Genomic DNA, 24645 nt, shown 5'->3' with positions numbered 1-24645 from the left:
TAAATATAATTTTTAAGCCAGTTTTGGTGTGAAATGTCTTTTTTTTTAAAGTAAGCAGCCATGATATGCCAGGTAATGAATAGTGAGCAGGTTGCTACAATAGAGGAACCCATTAACAACTTGCTCGCCATACATTATTCCTTATTTATATGGCCATACTTCTGTCCGGATCTTTTTTAAATTTTACTATAAATTGTGTTTCCAGTTGCTTGTTTATCCAGGAGTGGACCAATGGAACGCAGCATATCATTATAACAGCATTTCAGCTTCCCACCCTGAGCGTGACATCTAAGGAAAACGGCTGCCATGTGAGTATTGAGAATGGATTCATACAAAAGAATATCAAATGACCTTGAGGATTTGTGAATGTTACATTAGTGCCAGAGATGAAACATTTAAAACTCGGGCCTCACCACCACAAGTCACATAATTTGCATCAAAAGGTACATTTTAGAGTTGGGGGGGGGGGGGGGGGGGGGGGGTTAATCTGCAAGTCTGAGTTTATGGTGATTTTTGCATGTTATTTGGCATTGTTTCTGTATGTTATGGAATGTTATTGAATCATACATGGATATTTATAATTGGCCTTAGTCAGGAAGTCACTTTAGTAAACAGGTATGCATAGTTTAATCAATCGTTAATAGTTAAAAGACATCGGTTGTAGTCCTGGCAGCCAGTGTATGCAGATTTAGCTTCAAAGTTCCATCTTCTAAGTCCCTGGACTGAATCTTGTGATTGCAAGCACTGTAGACTTGTAAAATCCAAGTTTAGCAACATATTTACCCCGGCAATGGGTGAAACATGATGTACCTACATGGCATATTTGTGAATTGTCACCTTGAAATATAAAAAGACACAAAAACACATTTATTTAAACGGGGGGATGGACGCAGGAAGAAAAGGGACGCCATCTAAATGCCTTATATGCCCGTCATCAGCCAAGAAATGTCTTTAGTCCATTACTGGAGAACTTAACAAATCTGTCACTTCAGTCGGTTCTTCAAAACTTATCGTCACCATTTCATCACACCCGTAAGTCCTGTTTTTGATTAGTCCAAGTAAGAGTCCCTCTAAAATGGCTTTTAGCTTTTCCAGCTACATGGAAGCCATTTGTGAGCTGACCCTACACTCCAACCTCCCCATGGGGTAAAGGCATTCAAACCTCTGACCATTGATAGGGCACCACAAAGTAGGATATGAAAGTTGAATTCCCCTTGATTTGGTTGGAGGGGTCACAAGTCCGGTGGGAATACCAGAGCCTCAGCAGCAAACTCTGCATCGTCGTCCTCTTCATCCTCCTCAGGAATATTCTCCGGCTCCCAGGTAAAAACGTCCGAGTTATTGTCTGTGAACGAACCAGAACGGCTTCTTTCCATCTCCCAGGGACACAAGGCATCACGACGGCCCAGGGCTAAGTTCTCTTTAGACCCATCGAGCTGCTCTGTGCTGATATCTCCTGGATTCTCTTCTTCACAGAACACCACCTGGTCCTCAGAGACGCGATCTTGGTCATAAGTGGGATCTTCACCTACACTTCTGGTTGAGGTTTCTGGATCCTTAGATTCCGAGGGAGCTCCAGAGCTGTCCTGCTTTTTGACAAGTCCTGGTTCCTCAGTGTCCCATGGGCACACGTCCGCCCGGGCACTGTCTTGCCTCATGAGAACTGTTGGCTGTTCTGTCTCCCATGGACAAACACTGGCTCGAGCACTGTCCTGCTTTTTAAGGACTTTTGAATCGTCCGTCTCCCATGGACAAACATCCTCTCGAGCACTGTCCTGCTTTTTGAGAACATTTGGTTCTCCAGTCTCCCATGGACATACGCCTGCTCGGGAACTGTCTTGCCTTGTCAACACCTTCGGTTCTTCTGTCTCCCATGGACAAACACTTGCTTTAGAACTGTCTTGCTTCTTCAAAACTTTCGGTTCTTCTGTCTCCCATGGACAAACACTTGCTTTAGAACTGTCTTGCCTTGTCAAAACTTTTGGTTCTTCTGTCTCCCATGGACACACATTTGCTTTAGCACTGTCTTGCTTCTTCAAAACCTTCGGTTCTTCTGTTTCCCATGGACACACATTTGCTTTAGAACTGTCTTGCCTTGTCAAAACCTTCGGTTCTTCTGTCTCCCATGGACACACACTTGCTTTAGAACTGTCTTGCCTTGTCAAAACTTTTGGTTCTTCTGTCTCCCATGGACACACATTTGCTTTAGAACTGTCTTGCTTCTTCAAAACTTTCGGTTCTTCTGTCTCCCATGGACAAACATCTGCTTTAGAACTGTCTTGTTTCTTCAAAACCTTTGGTGCCTCACTGTCCCATGGGCAAACATTTTCTTTTACACTCTCTTGCTTCTTTTCCACTTTAGCTTCTTCGGTCTCCCAAGGACAGACATTTCCCCGAGAGCTGTCTTGCTTCTGTAAAACTTTTGGAGCTTCGGTTTCCCAGGGGCAAACATTTTCCTGGGAGTTCTTTTGTGTCTCCTGTTTCTCTGATGAATTCAGTACTTTGCTTTTGACCACTGCTTCCTCTGTTTCCCATGGGCAAACATTTGCGTTAATAGTGTCCTGCCTTTCTTGACCCTCTGATGTTTTGGAGGTCTGTGGTATAACGTCTGCCTTTCCTCCTTGCGACATCATTTTTGTTGCTTCCGTTTTTTCGGGGGGGGCCCCGGTTTCCCAGGGACAAATGTTTCCTCTTGAGCCGTCTTGTCCATCAGTCTGCATGGAGGCAGCCTCTGAAGGCATGACACCTGTTTGTGAGACGTCTGGTTCATTTCGTTGTCCCGGGGGACAAATGTCTACTTTGATAGTCATTTGTGAAGCTGAGTTTGTATTTGTTGGCTCTGTGCTCCCCTCTTCCCATGGACAAATGGTTTCTGTGAGATTAGGGGGGGGCGGGAAATCCCATGGACAACTTTCTGCAGTGGTTGTTTGTCTGTCCAAATGCAGGGGAGTTGATTTTGCATGGTGTTCTTGCTCATTACTTAAACTTTCAAGTGATGCACTCGGATAGACGTCAGGTCTCATAACTTCCTGTCGTAGGGGTACTGCCAATGATCCCTTGCTCCCCAGAGGATTGAGGTTTTCATACACAGCCTCAGTCTTGTCTTGAAGATCCCACGGACAAATGTTAGCGTATTCATTATCTTCCTTTATTGAAGCTTGAGGACTCTCTCCTGTCTCCCAGGGACATACGTCTGAACCTTTCATAGAATCTTTGGACACATGAGTATGATATATAACGGGAATGTCCTGTGATTCCCAAGGACACACATTACCACGACCACTTCCTTGTCTTGTCACATTCGCATGCTCTTGAGATTCCCATGGACATACATTAGCTTGTTCTGATACCTGTGAATCCCAAGGGCAGACATCCGCTTTGATGCTCTGCTGCTTCCTTGGTCCCTCTCCTTCCTTAAGAGTACCAGGTTCCTCCCATGGACACACATCTGCATGAGAAATAGTACGAACCGGTGTGATTCGATTACTTCCCCTTCTGTGAGTTGACGGAGTTCTACAGCTGCTGTTAGTTTCCCAAGAACTCACACTCCGCTTACTGTTCTGCCGTGACAAAAACACATTTTCATAATTGCCGTCTTTCTGCGTGTCATCCATGTCCCAAGGGTAGACGGCAGATTTTACAATCACAAGCCTTCTTGGGCTTCTGTCAGAAGAATCCCCAGATGACAGCCTGATGGCATTTTGCTTCACAAGGCATGGTTTCCCGTCTGTTGCTGTCATACTTCTCTTCTGCAGTTGCTTCTTTTCTGTGCTCGGACGTCTACTGGATGCTCCTGATCTCGGTGTGGTAGAAGCGCTATCATGGCTATGCTGTGAGACAGAATCCTCTTTGCTTGAAACCCCGTCCTTTCTGGACTTGCTTGCTGAATCCACAGATCCCACGATAGATTTAACAGAGAGCCACTTACTGGTGGGGGTGCGGAAGGAGAACACACGTTGATCTTTTGTCACCTTTGGTCTTGGCGTGCCTGGTGCACTTGCAGACACGGAGAGTTGCTGTTTGACGGATTTGGTCGGTTCATCTTGTGATACTTTTTCCACTGAAGGGGTCTTTTCTACAGGGGGTGCATGGTCCCAGGGACAGATGAGCCTCTGAGGAGATGCTGGCCCTTTTTCTACAATATCCTGCGAGTTGGAGTAGGTGACATGCTTCTGGTTCTTGTCACCTGTTTGTTCTTCTTCTACCTCCCAAGGACAGACATTGGCCTTGTCAAAGGACTCTGACTGGAGTGCACTTCTTGTCTGGTCACCGATGGACATGCTCTGCCTGGAAAAGGTCAGCACTGTGCTGGATCTGTTAACCTTGGGAATGTGCTCTATGGAGTTGGTTGTAGTGGAGGTTAGACTCCAGGACTTATGAAGTCTGGTGTGATCAGGATGCAGGAGATTGGTATCTATTGTCAGGTTTTGGGCACTGGCTGATTTACAAACCCCCATGGGAATATCCAAGGAGTCGGTCTCAGAACGCTGGGATAATCTCTTCACTAACATTTGGCAATTGGCCTCTAACATGGATTCTCGCAGGGAGGCGTTCCTTTCCCGGACATAGTGATGATCACTTTGGGACTTGCGCAAGGATGCGGACGGTGATTTAATTGAACTTTTGTAAGTAATACCGGCAGTATCTGGAGGCTTCCTGTAAGAGTCGGTCTGAGTTAACCTTCTGCTGTGGAAGGATCCATCTCTCTCATCACGGCTACACTGCCGGCTCATGGTTTCTGGGATCTCGGCGATCCGTTTAATAATGGATCTCCCCAACGCACATCGAGAACTTCGCTTCTTTGACAGATGAGGGTTGTTTGCCGCCATCTTCTTGGTCTTGTGGACTTCTAACTGGGCATATAACTTCTTCAGCTCATCCTGGTGCATATGTAGAAAGAAGGGAATTGATGAAGGGATGGAGGAATGGTTGACAAGAGGAAAGCATATAGAGAAGGAGGAGAAAGTCAGAGGAAAGGTGACACACATTTAAATTCAAGAACAGGGTTTAGGAAAAGAAAAGGATAAAGGACGGACAAGAGATATAAAGAACATGTTCACTATATTGCTGGTTGTATTTCATGTAAATTTATGGATGAAATTATGATATATTTTAGATCTATTTACGTCAGTCGTTATGTGTTTATTAAATGAATTAAGGGACATTTAAATTTCTAGTTAAAAGTAACTTTTGGGATTTTGTCCACATTTTCTGAATTATGTCCCAATGAAAAGTGATAACATCGTTCTGAGGGGACAAGAGAGTTTACCCGAAAGTCATCCGGGTCCACACTGGGCTCACTCCAAGCTGAGTGAAAGCTGCTGTTAAGGTACGAGCCAGATCGCCTCAAGTCCACTTCGTCTTCATACACCTCTGCTGCGATCTCCTCCTTCCTTGGCTTGGACACGTGCAGAAACTGTGGAAAACACAGGGATATAATTTTTAAGATTACACATACCTTAAAGATATAACTATCAAGCTTAAGGACCAGTCTTCAGATTCTGTTTTCTTTATTTGGGACAAGACAATTTCTCTACTTTGACCCTACTTTAGGTGCATTTGGATCAAGATTTCAAGGGTCTTTTAGCCCCCAGAACTACTTTACCCAAAACTAAACCTAGAACTAAAAGGCCCTGAAGTCCCGGTTAGATTCTGCAAATCAGTCCAGTGACGTATGGATAAAAAAACAATGCTATTCATCACAGATGACACCATAGAAGCAGACGGACAGGCAGGTATCATTATGAGCAACACAACAGTTAGCCTGTTAGCATGAAGAGACTCAGCTGGTCTGTTTTAGATGGTGCTATATTTCATCACAGATGGATTCACTGAATCAACACGTGAGAGGAGATAAGCGCGAGTAGCAAAGACGTTTCAACACGGCTTTAAAATCCTTTTGAACTCAAAAAGCCGTGATCGCAGAGATCGGCCGGTGTTTTGGTTTAAATGGCGACCCTGTTAACTGGAGACTCTCAGCCGGATGCATCCCTCATAAACGTCTTTAGACAATCATTAAATATCTGATGAGGATATTTTGAAATGTTAATAAAAACTAAACTAGTTTGCATTCCCAGGAACTCCCTCTGTGTTTCAACAGCTGTGTAAACTCCACAAACACTGACACGTTCAGCTGAAGGTCTCCAGTTTACAGGGTCACTTTTAAAACCGGAACACCGGGAGGAGAGACGCATTCACGGTGGGCTGAGAGAAGACTACTGTTACAAGCTGCTAAATCAAGAGAATCACAGCTTCTTCTTTTGAAAAGTACACACACATACAAAAAAGATAGAACAAATAAAAACTAATGAAAGAAAGAGAAATCAAGAGAATCACAGATGTGTGTGATGTTATTGTGGACGGAGGGCGGAATAAAAACACTGAGGTTAATCTACCAATCAGACACGTTCAGCATTGCAGGCCCCGCCCCCTGAAAGTCCTGGGACCTTTGAAAAGTACTACCCGCCTAGCAGGGGCTTCTTAGGGGGGAGATTATCTACCCCTGAACTAAATTTAGACCCCAGGTCCACCGGTCGAAAACGCACAAGTTCAGGGGTAAAGTCCCTGCGATTGAAAAACACCTTTTGACACTGAGTACCTTAGGAATGAAGAGCAGGGCAAGTGTCACAGTGATGGTGACGTGGGTATGCGTGAAGGAGAGCAGCAACATCCAATCAGGATGGAGAGAGGGAAAGGTGAACCTGAGAGAGACAGAAAATGGAGAAAAACATCACACCAGTATAAAACCTTTCTATTATGGAGCATTCACTGCTGAGACATTTGGCTTAATAGAGAAGTTCAGAGTCAGGCTCTCTGTGTACCTGAACAGGTGAAACATGGTGGAGAGCAGCAGCTCGTTGTGGATGGCGATGCCCATGTAGCGAGGTTCATGGAAGGCCGAGGGAACGGGCCTGACGGCGGTCCACAGGGAGCTGCCCCAGCACAGGAACAGAAGCTCAGCTGAGGACAGGAACAAATGTTGTTACAGGGTCAGTTTAACACATTCATCAACTGGTTTAATAAACTGATATCTGACATCCTGGAATGCATTGGAAGTGAAGCCTCTGTGCAACTCACTATTAACAGTGAAACTGAGACTCACCAGAAAACATGAACAAGCACGACTTCAGGGGATGTAATGAACAAAGAATTCACAGCGTTGACTCTGGAACTCTGCAACAATGCTAAATGCTGCTGACTCCACTCACCCACGGCCATCATGTAGTCCCAGCGGTCCAGGTAACACAGGTTGAACCCCTGGCCGTCCGATGTGCTGGTCGTGACGAACACGGGGATGTTCCTGTCTCGGTTCTGGAGGACACCGACTGTCCACGCACAGAGGAACCAGCTGACCGTCATCAGCATCACGCCAAGAATCCTCAGCAGGTGGAGGCTGGACATGTAGGGAACTCTCTGGGCGGTACGGGAGAGGAACACCTTCAGAACCCTGAAAAAAGAGATGAGAACTTAATGTTTGACACCAGAACACAAAGAAGATAAAACCTGAGGGAGAACCAGCTTCAGAAGTTCTTTATTGATCATCCAAAGGTGCATTTAAACCAAGAGTTCCAGGGTCTTTTAGACCCTAGAACTACTTTCCCTTGAACTAAAAGGTTCCTGTGCCCTCATTGTTGTCTGCATTTCAACTGCGGGCTGAAGTCCCGGGTAGATTGTGTAAATCAGGCCAGTGACATATGGAGGAAAATAAAGTAACTGCACTACACCACCATACCAGTAGAGGGCAGTAACACAAAGAGGAATGCCATTCATCACAGATGACACCATAGAAGCAGACGGACAGGCAGGTATCTTTATGAGCAACACAACAGTTAGCCTGTTAGCATGAAGAGACTCAGCTGGCGCTGTTTTAGATGGTGCTATATTTCATCACAGATGGATTCACTGAATCAACACGTGAGAGGAGATAAGCGCGAGTAGCAAAGACGTTTCAACACGGCTTTAAAATCCTTTTGAACTCAAAAAGCCGTGATCGCAGAGATCGGCCGGTGTTTTGGTTTAAACAGCGACCCTGTTAGCTGGAGACTCTCAGCCGGATGCATCCCTCATAAACGTCTTTAGACCATCATTAAATATCTGATGAGGATATTTTGAAATCTTAATAAAAACTAAACTAGTTTGCATTCCCAGGAACTCCCTCTGTGTTTCAACAGCTGTGTAAACTCCATAAACACTGACACGTTCAGCTGAAGGTCTCCAGTTTACAGGGTCACTTTTAAAACCGGAACACCGGGAGGAGAGACGCATTCACGGTGGGCTGAGAGAAGACTACTGTTACAAGCTGCTAAATCAAGAGAATCACAGCTTCTTCTTTTGAAAAGTACACACACATACAAAAAAGATAGAACTAATAAAAACTAATGAAAGAAAGAGAAATCAAGAGAATCACAGATGAAAAAAACAATGACTTTGAATGTTTTTTGGAAAAAATTGAAAAAAAAAATGAAAAATTGAAAAAAAAATTGAAAAAAAGTTTTGAAAAAAAATTTGAAAGAAAATTTTGAAAAAAAAAATTGAATTTTTTTTTTGACAAAACATTCTTGACAAAAACATTTTGACAACATTTTTTTTGACAAAATTTATTTTTGGAAAAAAAAAAATTGACAAAAAAAAATTGACAAAGTTGACCCTGTCGAAAAAATTTATTTTCCTCAAACTTGAAATTGTGCTCCAAAAGCAGAAAAACATGAAAAAAAGTGAAAATGTTGTGCCTGCTGTTAAAAACATGGAAAAAGCAAAGAATGAATCAACACAAACACTGACACGTTCAGCTGAAGGTCTCCAGTTTACAGGGTCACTTTTAAAAGCGGAACACCGGGAGGAGAGACGCATTCACGGTGGGCTGAGAGAAGACTACTGTTACAAGCTGCTAAATCAAGAGAATCACAGCTTCTTCTTTTGAAAAGTACACACACATACAAAAAAGATAGAACAAATAAAAACTAATGAAAGAAAGAGAAATCAAGAGAATCACAGATGGAAAAAACCATGACTGTGAATGGTTTTTGGAAAAAATTGACAAAAAAAAATTGACAAAAAAAAATTGACCAAAAAAAATTGACCAAAAAAAATTGACCAAAAAAAATTGACCAAAAAAAATTGAAAAAAAAATATTGAAAAAAGAAAATTTGAAAAAAAAAATTGACCAAAAAATATTGAAAAAAACTATTTTGAAAAAAAAATTGAATTTTTTTTTTTGAAAAATTTAAATTTTGAAGAAAAAAAATTGAAAAAATTTTTTTTTTTTTGGCAAAAACGAAATGAAAAAAAAAATTGCTAAAAAAGTTGACCCGGAGAATCACAGCTTCTTCTTTTGAAAAGTACACACATACAAAAAAGTTAGAACAAATAAAAACTAATGAAAGAAAGAGAAATCAAGTGAATCACAGATGTGTGTGATGTTATTGTGGACGGGGGGTGGAATAAAAACACTGAGGATAATCCACCAATCAGACACATTCAGCATTGCAGGCCCCGCCCCCTGAAAGTCCCAGGACCTTTTGAAAAGTACTACCCCCCTACCTGGGGCTTTTTAGGGGGGATATTATCTACCCCTGAACTAAATTTAGACCCTGGGTCCACCAGTCGAAACGCACGTAGTTTAGGGGTAAAGTTCCTGCGGTTGAAAAACGCATAAATCAGGAGAACATGGATGCATTGGAGGATCTAACATCCAACTTGAGTTTCTACAATTTAACAACTCCTTAAAGATCCAGTTTGGGTTTCCAGTCTTCTACTTTTCTGTATCTTTGTGTCAAAGTGTTCAGTGATGTGACTCTAACAAAGCAACACCTACCTGTACATCTTCAGGGTGACCGTGCCGTAGACGATGGAGAAGCCCAACATTCGGACCCATCGGAGCAGAATACACCTGAACGTACTCGGCTTGAAGTACATGATGAACACCTGCAAAGACAAAGAGGCATTATGTGAGTCAAACTACCTCCTTCCACACTACTTAAATCACACCTCGGTCCTTTCACGGTTATAACTACGCTTCTGCTTCCCCCCGTCCCTGACTGCAGATCATCTCTGCTGATTAAATCTCCTCTGAATGCTCTCTGCACGTGCTCTCTGATTCTTTACGTTTTCACTCTGAACGGTTGATCCTCTATGAGTGGTTTGAACTCAACGCCGTAAATTTGCGTTCACATTTTAGGCTTTTAGCTGATGCTCTTATCCAGAGTGACGGAGGCCGACTGTCGCTGCGGAGCGAGCTTTAATTCCTGGATTACAGTCATCCGCTCAGTCGTAACACGCTGAGCAGACACTACAGCACAACCTGTTGTTTGATGTAACAGACTGAAAGTATGCACAATATGAATCATGGTTAGTCAAAGGTCATGCTTTAGAAACGGGCAGTTCACGTCTGTTAATGCTGATGAGATGTGTTAGTAAATGTTGCACACAGTGAGTCAAGTGGAGGTCATGTGAGTAACAGTCGTATGTGGTGTAGGAAGTCGTCAATCTTTATTTATAAAGTGCTAAATCACAACAAACGTTCTCCTCAGACTCCTTTCAAACAGAGCAGGTCTAGACCGTCCTCTGTGTTCTATTATCAACAAAGACCCAACATCAAGACCGGATCAGATCCAGTCCCATCTTACAGACAGGACTCAGTCTGATCTCATCTTAATCCACCATGAGCAGAGCACTTTGCAGCATTTAGCAAGTTACAGTGGCAAGGACAAACTTCCTTTAACAGGCAGAAACCTCCAGCAGGACCAGACTCATGTTAGACACACATCTGCTGAGACCGTGTTGGAGAGAGGGATAGAGGGAGATGAAGAGAGAGAGAGAGATGATAGTGGGGAGACGGATAGTAGTAGTTGTAGCAGCTGGAGTCTGGCACGTCCACAGCAGCAGAGATCCAGAGGAAGGTCTAAGAAGAGAGAGAAGAGAGGGAGACCAGAAGAAAGAAAAAGAGGAGAAGAAATGGGGAAGAAAAGAAAGAAGGAAAGGATGCGATACGAAAAGGAGACATAAAGGATGAAGAAACATGGAAAGAACAAAGAGAGAAAGAAAGGAAAAAGGAATGAAAGAACAGAAAAGAAGGAAAGAAAGAAAGCAGAGAGGAATGAAAGGAGAGGGGAATAAAAGAAAGAAAGAAAGAAAGAAGAACAGAAAAGAAGGAAAGAAAGAAGGAATGAAACAAAGAAGAAAAAAGAAAGAAGGAATGACAGAAAGAAAGGAATGAAAGGAAATAGGAATAAAAGAAAGAAGAACAGAAAACAAACAAACAAACAAAGGAATGAAAGAAAGATGAAAAGAAAGGAATGTACAGCAGAGATCCAGAGGAACCTACGAGACAAGGGAGCTCAGGGACTCCAGAAAGGACTATGGTTAGTAACTTTAATGGGACAGGAAGAGTTAAAGTGAGAGACAGGCAGAGAGAGGAGAGAGAGGGAAAGACAGGATCCCAGTGTGTCAGTCTAAGCCTATAGCAGCATAACTAAGACCTGGTCCAAGCCTGATCCAGCTCTAACTATAAGCTTTATCAAAAAGGAAAGTTTGAAGCCTACTCTTAAAAGTAGAGAGGGTGTCTGCCTCCTGGACCCTGACTGGTAGATGATTCCAAAGGAGAGGGGCCTGATAGCTGAAGGCTCTACCTCCCATACTATATTTGGAGACTTAAGAATTGACATTAATATGTATCATGTATCTCAAAACCAAAGAGGAAGTCGGTCATTTTTCAATTTGATGGTTTCGGGTATTTCTGGAGCCAGCCTCAAGTGGACACTGGATGACCTGCAGTTTTTAACACTTCCGCATTGGCTTCAATTCTTGCAGCCGAAGGTTGCTGCTTGGGTGCGCCCCATGTTGTGTTGATACGTCTGCAAAAGTCCCTTAAATTATGTTTGTTTCATTGGTTGGAAAAGCTTCTTTGTGGAGCTAATTCTTCTTAAATCTAGCACCCCAAAATTAACTCTCTCAATCACCTGATCCACCTAACACACATCAGGCTTTATCTCTACGACTGTGGTCACGTCAAACCTTCCCTCCAATGTGAGCTCTGTTTGTAGATTAAACAAACGCTCCACCACAACTTTGAATCGTCCTTGTTCCTTAAATTTACCGTCTGCACTACCTTTGATTTGTCACTTTGGATTAAATAAGGTAGATAACTATATTATATATATTTAATATACATTTTAATACCCTGCATTTATCCTGCATCCCATCTTTTGGAATCATCCCATTGGTGTGTGCAGCTGCCATGACAACAGTCCATTGATGTGTTCACACATCACATGTAAAACTTAATCAATAGGCAAAGATCTGCAGTACAGTGTCCACACACACACGCACACACACACACACACACACACACACACACACACACACACACACACGGACATGAAACCCTCGGGGTCAGCAGGAGCAGCTCCCATCGACTGACACTTCCACACGGATGGAGAAGAAGTCACGGCTGACTCACATTAACGGCTCTTTAATTTGTAAAAGGAATCTAGAGATCGATCGATAATCGTTATGAAACCTGCTGACCCCGCCCTGTTTCTACTGACACACACACACACACACACTAGACACACACACACGCGCACACGCCCTCAAACCCTCCCACAAATGGTCCATTATGATATAATCCGCGGTGCTGTGCTGTGCAGTGATCTGTAAAGGGTTTAATCTGTCAGACGCTCACCGGGAAGTAGAGGAGCAGAGAGCCGAACAGGATCGTCTCCAGCAGCAGGAGGCCGGACGCTCGGATCCTCTGAGGGGGCAGAGAGAGGACAAAATCATGACATGCATCTTAAAACACATATATGAGATACTCTAAGTATTTCCAGTCCCTTACATTTATCTCAAAGCATCATACTGTCCAACAGTTCACACAAATACAGACATCTTTCAGTTTCAGTTAGCGCTCAATGAAGAAACACATCCCATTTACCCATATTCTAAGTCAGTCCTTCTAATGAAATCTGTGATTACAATTTACAAACAAAGAAATATTGGCCCCATGTATGATGGCTTAATGCCTTGAACAGCTCTCCTCATCATCACTCCGTCTCCTCCCATCTGTACGGTGGCCCTCTTGAGCCAAACTGCCCTGACTCACCCTGTTCCTCCGATGTCTGTAGGCCACCAGCATGCTGACGAAGATGAGGAGCATGAAGACCCCCTGGACGGCCAGCACAGAGGCCCTGAGGAGCCAGGCCTCCTGAACCCAGCAGGGGGTCCCGTCCCGACAGCTCCTGCAGCCCGGCCAGCACGGCAGACAGATGGGCAAGTTCGGGTAACACACGCGGCCGTCCTCGCTCCCGTTCACAGGGCCGCCATCTGCATCCACGCCCACACAAAGCGATGTGAGGAACTCGTGTGCATGTGAATAACAAACTCTAAAATCTAACACAGAACACATGCAGGAGTAAACTCTGCAGACAGGAGAGTCCTTTATAACACCAACACTAATATAAGAACCAGGCTTTTATCTTGATCGTTCATGGCCTCTAATTTAACCTCTACTCTCAGATTCTGCAGAAACATGTAGAGCATGTACGTGGAGGTTTAGATTTTAGTCTGAGAAGTGTTCTGGTCTCTATTCATAGTACATTTGTAGTCCAAGTAGCTCTGACCAATCAGCAAGCTTGGTGTAGGCAGGAAAAACAGTCTATATGGAGGGCAGAAGAAGCCATATCTGCATCCAAGCTCCAGTGGGCGATAATCTGACAGTGATTTATTTATCTCTATAAATATCTACATGCAGGCATCATTTAAAACATGAGCAACAAATCCTCTACTCGCTGAGAAGTGAGAGCCAATCAGCATTTAGATTTTTCAACCTCCTGAAAAGCATCAGAAATGATTATGCAATGTAAAGTCACACACCAGGGACACAAATATTAGGCGTACTGCAAGTGGATCTTTGTTATGGTGCTGTAACAGAATCATAATGTGTGAGCTGCTTCGATTTTACAAGTTCTAAAAGTAAAGCATTCATTATTTTGGCAAATTTGAGGCCAGTTAATCAAAATTATCACAAGAATCAAAAGATAAAGTTAGACAGACTAAAGCCTCTGTGTGGGTCTCACTGTTTACAGTGAAACTGAGACCTACCAGTTTAAAACTCCTCACAGGAGCTTTAAAACTCCTAAAACCAAGATTAAAGCCAGCACAAAATTAAAAAAAGACAACCTCTTCTTTGGAAAATACTCCAGTTTCCAGGTTGATGACTGACTTACCCAGGTCTTGAATGAGAATCTCAGGGTTGTAGTAACCTTCTTTACATCTGCAGCAGTACTGACCCAGTCGAAACCCTTGGCCTGGAGTTGGAACACACTGTAAAACACAACAGAGATGTGTTACCTCCAGCTCAATGTTTCTAAAACCAAAGACATGGTTATTGATTTCAGAAGGAATAATCACATGAGTGAAGTGACTCAAATCAAGGGTCAGCCTATCGAGTCTGTGCAAACTTATAAATACCTTGGGACTGTCATTAACATGAAACTGAACTTTGAGGCAAACTGTGCAGCAGTGTGTGAAAAGGCTCACCAGCGTCTGCATTGCTTGAGAAAACTAGCTTTCTTTCACATTGATGGAACAATCATGACCATGTTCTACCTTTTATTGAATCTGTTGTGTCCTTTTCTTTAGTTTCATGGTTTGGCCAAATCACTCTGAAGGAAAGGAACTCTTTAAATGTGACATATCACGCTTTTTTCATCAACATATATTGGTCTAAGAGGTCCCCAAAACATGTCTTTAAAGTTTATGCTCAAAAAAACACTTTGAAATCAGATTTTGGTCTGCCTGAAAAGTCCTCTTCTTCAGTCCTCATCAGAACACTCTGTTTTCCCTCTGACCACGCCCCCTCAGGAAGTGGATGTGCCTCGGCTGTCCAGCACGTTGATCTAATGTTTACATGTTGGCTGAATATACACGGCTGCTCAGAGATCGCGTTACTTCAACCCTCTGAATCTGATCCTGACGGAGAGGCGCCTGTAGCAGGACCTTTCTGAACGATTGGTCACAGATTTAGTGTTTCTTGTTGTTTTATTTATCAGTATGTAGACGTGTGTCTTGGTACACAGCTACGAACATGTAGCTATGTGGCTATGCTAACTAGCGCTAGCACTTATCCATGACAAATAAAAATCATCCACTATATCTTCAAATCTGCAGACGTGGGGAGTAAAACCGACCTTTGTGTTTATTAAGACAGCCTACAACTAGCATGCCTCCCTCCTAAGCTCCTTGTTAGCACACATTTGTGCAGGTAATGAAAAACAGAGGAGGGATTCAGTATTATTTTATACAGTCTATGGGCTGAACAAGCTCCGAGCTCTGACTCCGTGACAGACCGGATATTGTTGTGACGTAACAAAAACACTGAAGTCTGAAACGGCTGGTTTCACACACATTTACAGAAAGGTGGAGAAATCAGAACAGGGGCAGAATGGATTTTTTTCACTCTCGGGGGGTTTGTAGACAGGGACACAGATTTCAGGTAGAGAACCATTAAAAAGTCAATTTTGCATGATATGTCACCTTTAAACCAGATAGTTAAATGGTCAAGCAAACTGATTGGTGAGCCACAGGCATCCACAGCATCCCTGTACACTAATCAGGTACAGCGGATAGCCACCTCTATTTTAAATAATGCCTCACACCCTCTGCTCAGTGATTTCCAGCTTCTACACTCTGGACGAGGGTTTTTAGTCCCAAGGTGCCGGACACAGCATCACAAGCTTTGTTCCTGCTGCTGTTACTGAAGTGGACAAGCAATAGCTTTTATTTTCCCACACAGTCAGCCTCCAATCTTATGACTTGAGCCCAGATTGTCTGATTTCTTCATGTGATTCTATCGTTTTTATTGGTTGACTGTTCTCTGATATGCTTTTTAAATGGAACCTTTAGCACTTTTATCATTTTATCATGTCTATTCATTTTACTATTTTTAGTGTTAGATTAGTTTTAGGATTTTTTTTGTATGTTTTGCACATTAAGTAGATTGTTCTGTCTGAAGTCTATCTTGTAATTTTGTACCGACCTAACATCTCACTGGCTGCAAAACAAGTTTACCTACAGGTACAAATAAAGTCACCTGAACCTGAACCTGAACCTGAGATGGGTTTTTTTTTTTAAAGATATATATTTTTTTGCCTTTTATTGGATAGGACATCTGAAGAGAGACAGGAAATGTGGGGAGTAGAGAGTGGGGGAAGACATGCAGTGGATGGTCGACCGACCGGAAGTTGAACCGGCGACCTCTGTGACGAGGACTATAGCCTCTGTATGTGGGATGCTTAGACCGCTAGGCCACCAGCGCCCTGAGAGATCTTTATTTATTTATTTATTTACTTTTATTTATTTGCATTATTATTATCAACAAGCTGGTAAAGAAGGCCCGCTCTGTGGTTGGCCTAGAACTGGACAGTCTGGAGTCAGTGGCTGAGAGGAGGTTGATGGACAAACTGTGAGCCATCCTGGATATAACCCCTCTCACCCTCTCCATGATGAGCTGTGGCTGATGGGGAGCTCGTTCAGTCAGCGCATCATCCCACCACGGTGCAAGACTGAACGCTTCAGGCGCTCCTTTGTGCCCACCGCCATCAGACTGTTGAACAGTAATGGAGGCCACAGACTGCACCATGCTGACCACTGACCACTTTTTAATACTGCCTGTAATTACTGCTATTTAATCTAACTTCCATTGTAACATTGTATATATCTAAATTGTACTCTAGCTTTATTTATCTATTTAATTTTATTTTGTACTTTTTTGTACTTATTGAAACTTCTTCTTGATTGTACTTATGTCTGGGTTGCTGTAACAACTGAATTTCCCCCCCGGGGATCAATAAGGTAATATCTTATCTTATCTTATTATTTGAATAATTGTTGTTTTTATTGGTAACCATAGAGCAATTACAAACATTTTGCTTTGTGCTTGTCTTGACAATTATACATCATCAGAATCTGGTGAAACAGAAAGGCAAGTGCAGTGGTAGTAAACATAGTGAAAATATTAAAAATAATTATACTAATAAATAAATTAAAATTAAAATAAATAAAATAATATTAAAAAAATTAATAAATAAAAATACATACATGAATATTATTAAGAATGTTAATAATATCCACAAAAAAAAAAGAGATGTTTTTTAAAATCTTATTATTATGATTATTTGTGTTTCTTTGGGTAATAATAGAACTACATTTACTACATTCGGTTTGTCTTTGTATTCGGACCATTTACTGACTCTTGTTCCCCATGTGGAATTACCAAATATGGCAGGATCCATTAAAACAAACAAAAGCACAAAAGCTAACTTTCAACTAAGCTAGTGATAACGTTAGCTAACAACTGACCCCTAGCTTCTTTCCAGCTGCATCCTGTTGTGCACACATGTTCTCTTGTGGCCTCAAACAAGAAAAAAATGGGAAAAGCCAAACATGAAGCTTTAAAAAACCAATAGGTGATGTCATGGTGTCTGAATCTGTTTCCTTTGGTAAACATTATTAATAAAGTTTAACTCTGGGAACATTTGGATGCTGCTTCGCCTCCTGAATGAAAACAGGTTAAAACAAGCGGCCACGTTACTCTATCTGACTCTGATACTAGCTTCAATTTAGCCCACACACACACACACACACACGCACACACACACACTTTGTCAGTCTGTGTGTTAATCTAAGTTAAAAGCTAAATGGACACATAAAGCCTCGACTCAGGGCATTATCCTTTCCAAGAGAAATCCTGCTCCAAACGCTCACACACACAAACAGGCCTGACATAGGTATATCCAACCCCCTCACACCCCTCATCAGGAGCTCTAATGCTACAGGCTGACAGCCTGAACATTAATGTGATATGGATTACTCAGAGCGACCACTTAGTTCTCCTCGTGGTCACATCTTAACTCAGCACAAAGTGAAACCGGAGTAAATCAGAGGATTCAGTCGTCTGACTCGTTTGAGTCGAAGAGACCTGATTAAACCGCTGCGGTGATTTACGTTAGCGGCACCGTGATGCTGAGTGTTTGTTTACTTAATTACTTTCAATGTCAACAAAACAAACTCCTCTCTGCTCACTGTACTGTAGAGCGAGGGGAGGACTGTCCGACGATTGATCCAGGATGAGGCGATTCATTATATTCGACCTCTGAAAGACTTAAAGTTTGATCCAGGAGTCAGCCTTCTCGATCGTGTTTTGCTTCTTATCTGAGTCCTAAAACTTGAGACCTCTTTCAGATCTGAGGAGAACCGTCTTTAAGAACTACACCCGAGTCCATTAAACTTTGAATTACTGCGGTGCAGTTATAGCTTAGTTAGTAGACCATGTGCCCACACAGAGACCTGTTTGTTTTTCCGCCCGCTCGATGCGCGTGGAAGAGGCACGTCATGACGTCAGATTTACGTGACCACTTTTCCCAGCAGCACTAGCGCAAACTTCCCCTCACAACAACAACGATGGAGAACAACGGCAGCTCGTCTCCTCGGCCGACCCCTGCTTTGTCTTGGAATCCATTAGTCCCTCTTATTTGTTCGCTGCAGGACGATGGAGGAAACACGTTTGGTTTGTGTTTCTGATCACGGCAACCCCGCCCCTCGCCCCTGATGTAAGCGGTCCGCTGTTCTAGACCAGCAAAGAGTCGGAGCCGCTCTGGAACTGGTTTTCCCAGCCGGGAGCCGGTTCACTCGCAGTCGAAACACGAAAAACTGGTTCTCAATTGAGCGCCGGCTCCGAACTGGCCCTGAAACTGCCTCGGTTAAAAAGGGGTAACAGAGTCCTCAGTGCATTGGTTGCTGGTTCAACTTGGACGTGCAAAAATTTGGCACCCCGTCCCTTCCACATACCCAGCTACTCTTTAGATATCCTACACAAAAAAAGGATGCTACCTCCAGTCTTCTCAACGCTGAAGATATTTGGTTCCTTGGGGGACGGTTTTTGAGTTTGGAGCAACCTGAAATCTAAATCTGGTACATTTCAACATGTCTAATTTTTGGGTTGTGCACAGATATTGAAAACAAAACTAAAGTGACAACCTTTGCATGTATTTGTAAGTTCAGACATTGAAGAGGGTGTTCTGTATCAAGAGTGACTTGGCTAACAAGCTTTCGCTACAGTCTGCAGACGTTTACAGATGTTTGAGTTCAAGATGTTCTGCTGGAAATGTCCTTTTCTGATCCCTCAATGCAACAACATGAATAAAGTCCACAACTGTAAAAACAAAAACACAAAATTCTCAACCTCTGGTTAAAACAAACCCAAACACATGGCTGTAAATAAACATTTGCCCTGATCTGGATTGGGATCTAGATTTTGGATCATGAAACACTCAATTTGGCTCCTTTGATGACCAAATTTTTGAATGAAAGGACACGTGTTGGCACTGTCAGGAAACTCTTTGCAAACAGCAACGATTGAACACCTCAAGTCAAAGATCTGTCATCTTAAATAACTGGAGCTTCTCAGATATGCTGAGTAAGTTTGACTTTTCAACCCTGAAGAGAAACAAAAGCAGGACAACCAGGATACAAAACAAGTAGGCATAAGACCTAAGTGGAGATGAGACCCAAAACAAGACCTGTTGAGAAATGAGAGAGGTCAAAAGAAAGTGCCTAATCTGGTTCACACTCTGCTCAGCCAAAAGGTCTGAGTCCTCTCAGCCAGGTAGGACAGGTCGGGACAAAGGGTGCCACGAGGATTTGGGATTTTTTAGGCCTGTTCTCCTCCTGTGTTTCAGACCTCTCTGTGTGTGAAGGGGAAGTATGTCAGCAGGCCTGGATTATCGCCATAATCCATCAGATCATCCTGCAGCCCGCCACCCAGAGCTACCATCTTTAAATAGACGGCTGAGATGAGAGGTAGAGGATCGGGTCAGAACAGACGGCTGGCGGGGAAAAGGGAGAGTGAAGCTGAACGACGAGTGGAGGAGGAGTGGGATGGTTTAAACAGCTCGTCTGCATTTTCAGATATTAACATTTAGTCTGTGAGCAATTTGAACAACAATGATTTATAGCTCTAGGAACAACGGCTAACTTTTCTGACATTTTCTGGAGAAGCTAGCGGTCAGGCATAAACGACGAACAAGCAAGGACTTCATTTTTAGTGCGCTGCATGGTTTACAGTCAAAAGCGACAGTCAGACAAGAGCAGAGTGGAACTAGCACCTCCAGATATGTCTACAAAATGAAAACTGTCATTTCTGGTTCATTATATTCTGCAGAGTAGTGATCATTCTTCCATTTGTGGTAGGTCTCAGTTTCACTGTAAATAGTAAGTTGCAAAGAGGCTTCACTCTGGTGTACTTCACTTGTATATTCCACCACAAACAGAAACCCATAATCATATCATTTTTATGTCATTTCACTTCCTTCTTTAAAGAAGACATTGTTCTTCTGTTTGTGCTAGGTTTCAGTTTCACTGTAAATAGTAACTTGCAAAGAGGCCTCACTCTGGCTTACTCCTGATGTATAAACCCCCCAAAAGGAAACTGTTAATCATGTAGTTATTGTGTCATTTTTCTTCCCTCTCTGAAGTAGAGATTGTTCTTCCATTTGTGGTAGGTCTCAGTTTCACTGTAAATAGTTAGTTGCAAAGGGGCTTCACTCTGGCTTACTTCAGCTGTCTACTCCCCCCCCAAACAGGAGCCAGTGATAGTGTCGTTTCCCTTCCTTCGCTGAAGAAAACATTGTTCTTTCCCTTGTGGTAGGTCTCAGTTTCACTGTAAATAGTAAGTTGTAAAGTGGCTTCACTCTGGAGTTCTTCAGCTCTATAACCCACTCCCAAACAGGAACCAAAAAGGAATCTAATTTTCCTGTAATTTCTCTTTCTGTTGAGATTGTTCTTCTGTTTGTATTAGGTCTCAGTTTCACTGTAAATATTAAGTTACAAAGTGGCTTCACTCTGGCATACTTCAGCTGTATCCTCTCCCTGAAACTAAAACATTAATCATGTAATTTTCAGGTAATTTATTTTCCTCCACTTAAGAAGACATTAATCTTCTGTTTGTGGTAGGTCTCAGTTTCACTGTAAATGGTAAGTTGCTAAGAGGCTTCACTCTGGCAAACATTAGCTTTATAAGCCCCCACAAATAGAAACCCATAATCATTTCATTTTCATGATATTTCTCTTCCATCTCTGAAGAAGACATTGTTCTTCTGCTTGTGGTAGGTCTCAGTTTCACTGTAAATAGTAGTTGTACTTCAGCTGTATAAGCCCCCCCCCCCCAAACAGAAACTAAAAATGGTGTCATTTTTATGTCATTTCTCTTTCACAAGAGAGTATTCTTCCGTTTGTGGTAGGTCTCAGTTTCACTGTAAATAGTAAGTTGCATAGAGGCTTCACTTTGGCGTACTTCAGCTGTATACTCCCCCGAAACAGGAACCGATAATCGTGTCATTTTCATCCTATTTCTCTTACTCCTCTGAAGAAAACATTGTTCTTCTGTTGGTTGTAGGTCTCAGTTTCACTGTAAATAGTAAGTTGCAAAGACACTGGCTTATTCAAGCTGTATAAGCCCCTTAGAAAAGAAACTGATACGGAACTTTCCTGAACGGAACAGGTCTTGTAAGTGGACTCCGGGGGAACTGGCACACTGACACACTGGGATCCTAGCTCACCCCCTTCCCCCCAACCCCCTCATCACTTACTTTAACTCTTCCTGTCCCATTAAAGTTACTAACCATAGACCTTTCTGGAGTCCCTGAGCTCCCTTGTCTCGTAGATTCCTCTGAGCTGCCGTAGACGTCCTCCAGCTGATACGGACGTGCTGGACTCCAGCGGCAACAGCTTCTACTACTCGTCTCATCACTATCACCTCTCTCTCTTACTCCCCTCTATCTGTCTTTCCAGACCCAACTCAGTCGAGGCATGATGGCTGTCTAACATGAGTCTGGTCCTGCTGGAGGTTTCTGCCTGTTAAAGGAAGTTTTTCCTCACCACTGTAACAAACTAAATACTGTGATGTGCAATGCTCATGGTGGATTAAGGTGGGGTCAGACTGACTCTCATCCGGTCTTGGTGTTGGGTCTCTGTTCATAATTTGACATAGAGTGGTCTAGACCTCCTCTGTTTGTTAAAGCGTCTTGAGATAACGTTTGTTGTGATTTGGCGCTATACAAATAAAGATTGATTGATTGATTGGTTGATTGGTTGCTGATAAAAGCAACCTGTGAACGGTGTTCAGTGCCGACCGTCTCCTCTCTCCGCCCCTCACCGTCACAGACAGCTCGTAGATTATTATAGTTTCACCTGAATCATTAACAGATGAGACTGATACGCTGAAAGTGATTTAGTGTTTCGTAAAGAGTGGACGCCCTGATGACTCATTAATCCAAGCACAGGACAGAATGTACGACACCGTCACTGTGCTGGGTTCAAACGATGCTCCAGCTGTATTACATGTCTGTTTATAATTTTAAAGGTTGGATGAGAGGCCGGACGGACCGGTCGATATACTTGTCATGTTTAGCAGGTCGCACAGCTTCCCAGTCACAGGTAGGAACACTTTAAGTCTACTGAACATTATGGTTGATTCCACTTTAAATAGGATCTTACTTTACAAAATGAACATCATGCTTTACGAAGAAGACTTGAAACCAGTGACTAAGACCATAAATTCATTAGAACAATGTGCACTGAGGGAATACATCAACTGAGAAGTAGGACCACTTTCTAATTTTGCTAATTTTATGTTACTTCTGCGCTAAAAACAGACGTACGGATATGACCGAGCGGAAGGGACCTGAGCTGATTTTCAGCATTAAGAATGTGGATCCAGTTTTCGTCAATGAAGAGGAAGAAAATGTTAATTCAGACCTCAAACATGAAACTTGAAACTTTAAACCACGAGCCTGTTAGAAGTCAAAGAGAGCAGGAACGGGACAGGATTATGAGAAATAACAGCCACTTGAGAAACAGGAAGTTGAGAAGCAATTAGACCCAGCGGAAAATGATGCAGGCCGTTAGCTAGCCTAAGCTAATCAAAGTAATGTATTAATGTTGTGAGAAATGTAACTTGGGGGCGCACACCCCATAAACAGAGGCTAAAGTCCTCGTCACAGAGGTCGCTGGTTCGATTCCCAACCTCGACCATTTGCTGCAAGTCTTCCCCCGCTCTCTGGTCCCCATGGTTCCCGTCTCTCTTCAGCTGTCCTATCTAATAAAGGCAAAAATGCACCCAAAAATAAAAGTAACTTGCAAATTGCAATTTAATGTGTAGTGGAGTCGCCCCCTGCTGGCCATTAGTGAGAATGCAGTTTTTTGGGGGGTTTTTAAAGTTATATTTTTGGGCATTTTTGCCTTTATTGACAAGACAGCTGAAGAGAGACAGGGAATGTGGGGAGTAGAGAGAGGGGGGAAACAATGCAGCAAATGGTCGCAGCCGTGAGTCGAACTAGCGACCTCTGTGACTAGGACTATAGCATTTGTATGTAGGGCGCTTAGACCGCTAGTCCAGCAGCGCCCCAGAACGCAGGTTTAAGGCACTTCTTCACTTTTGTAACATCTACTTCTTGTTTGAGATCTCACGTGGACCGGTAAGAAACTATACAACGAGTCGTTCCTCCACATCCTCGTATCGACTTGGGTTTACCTCCATGGTGGTGCGGTTGCACTGGTGACTGTCTGCAAACCATCCATCTCCGGTCGCACACTGGTCCAAGTCGATGGTCTGAATGTTGACGTCCACACGGATCACACCCCTGATACAGAAGGAGGAGGGAAGAGGGGGTCACAGAGAGAGATTTGAATAAAGATAGCATCCAAACACCTTCAGACATTTCAGAAGCATCCCCTGTTTCCTTCGTCAGCTCCACATCTCGCTGCAGAAACCTGCTCGGCCTTTAATTCAAATCCCTTTCAAATGTCAGATTTCATCGAACTCTGTTGACTCGAGCACATTCTTTATTCCGCCTGCGTTCTGAAGTTTCCTCCAGAGTGCTGCCGAGAAGGTCACAGGGCCCAAAACAGAGCGAGACAGGGAGGTGGAATTCAAACACAGCTGCTGACGGCTTCAGAACTTCACCCAGGATAAAAAAAAGGCCTTTTTTTAGACTTTCAGTTTAGAACTTTTTCAAATGGTTCCCTCTTTTATTTTAAGTTTTTCTCACAGCAGAGACAAGAGAATTTACTTTAGTAGCTAAACTTGACGGATGTTTCTCCAACAAACAAACTTTAAAGACAGAAGAGCTTGAAAGAGATGCAGGGCCGAATTCAGGGCATGTGATGGACACTAGTTGGTGGTAGACCGATGACCAACTCAACCTCAGAGACTCCCAAGCTTTGAAACTTTAACTTTTCTTTCTCCGACTTGTATCTGACAGACTTTTAAAAAAAAGATGCTGCAAGAAACCTCAGGAACATTCTCACTTACTTCTTCTGGAATCATTAATCATGCATGTCTCGAGTGTTGTAGTCAAGACCACATAAACCGAGACCAAGACATGACATATAAAGTCTTCTCATAGTGAGCTGGATATACTAATATTCAGTCATGTTGTTCTTTAGGAGAAGACAGCTCTGCTCTAAAGGAGCTGTTTCATTGTGTGCATGGAGTTTGAGGAGGAAGATTTATATCTGATTTAAAGAAACAGTGTCTGAAAACTGAAACCCACCCTTAAAAACAACAACTTCTCTTTCTTTCTTTCTTTCTTT

At 42.9% G+C, this 24645-nt stretch overlaps 1 protein-coding gene across 1 annotated transcript; it reads right to left on the bottom strand.

The window, feature by feature from the left end:
- Window positions 1-623: 623 nt before the first annotated feature.
- si:ch211-156l18.8 (probable G-protein coupled receptor 179) lies at window positions 624-24354 on the bottom strand. Its single transcript, XM_034687431.1, has 13 exons — window positions 24344-24354; window positions 23585-23693; window positions 14226-14319; window positions 13100-13335; window positions 12683-12751; window positions 9815-9924; window positions 7209-7447; window positions 6822-6960; window positions 6599-6701; window positions 5270-5416; window positions 2629-4880; window positions 2358-2372; window positions 624-2274 (listed from the first exon to the last, which is right to left on the bottom strand). The coding sequence occupies exons 1-13, from the start codon at window positions 24352-24354 to the stop codon at window positions 1233-1235; spliced, it is 4566 nt and encodes a 1521-aa protein (XP_034543322.1). The 3' UTR covers window positions 624-1232.
- Between the last annotated feature and the right edge of the window lie 291 nt (window positions 24355-24645).

This window comes from Notolabrus celidotus, chromosome 7 (assembly GCF_009762535.1).
Source record: "Notolabrus celidotus isolate fNotCel1 chromosome 7, fNotCel1.pri, whole genome shotgun sequence".
NCBI classification, from domain to species: domain Eukaryota; kingdom Metazoa; phylum Chordata; class Actinopteri; order Labriformes; family Labridae; genus Notolabrus; species Notolabrus celidotus.
The sequence above is the reverse complement of the archived record's forward strand: the minus strand, read 5'-3'. Positions and strand labels throughout refer to the sequence as shown.

Bases quoted from the DNA above. Each gene is read 5' to 3' on its own strand.
- si:ch211-156l18.8 (XM_034687431.1), bottom strand. The intron at 6,961-7,208 runs GTGAGTGGAGTC...TCCTGTCCTCAG, and splicing joins GGACTACATGATGGCCGTGG to CTGAGCTTCTGTTCCTGTGC. The intron at 6,702-6,821 runs GTACACAGAGAG...TGTCTCTCTCAG, and splicing joins ACCATGTTTCACCTGTTCAG to GTTCACCTTTCCCTCTCTCC.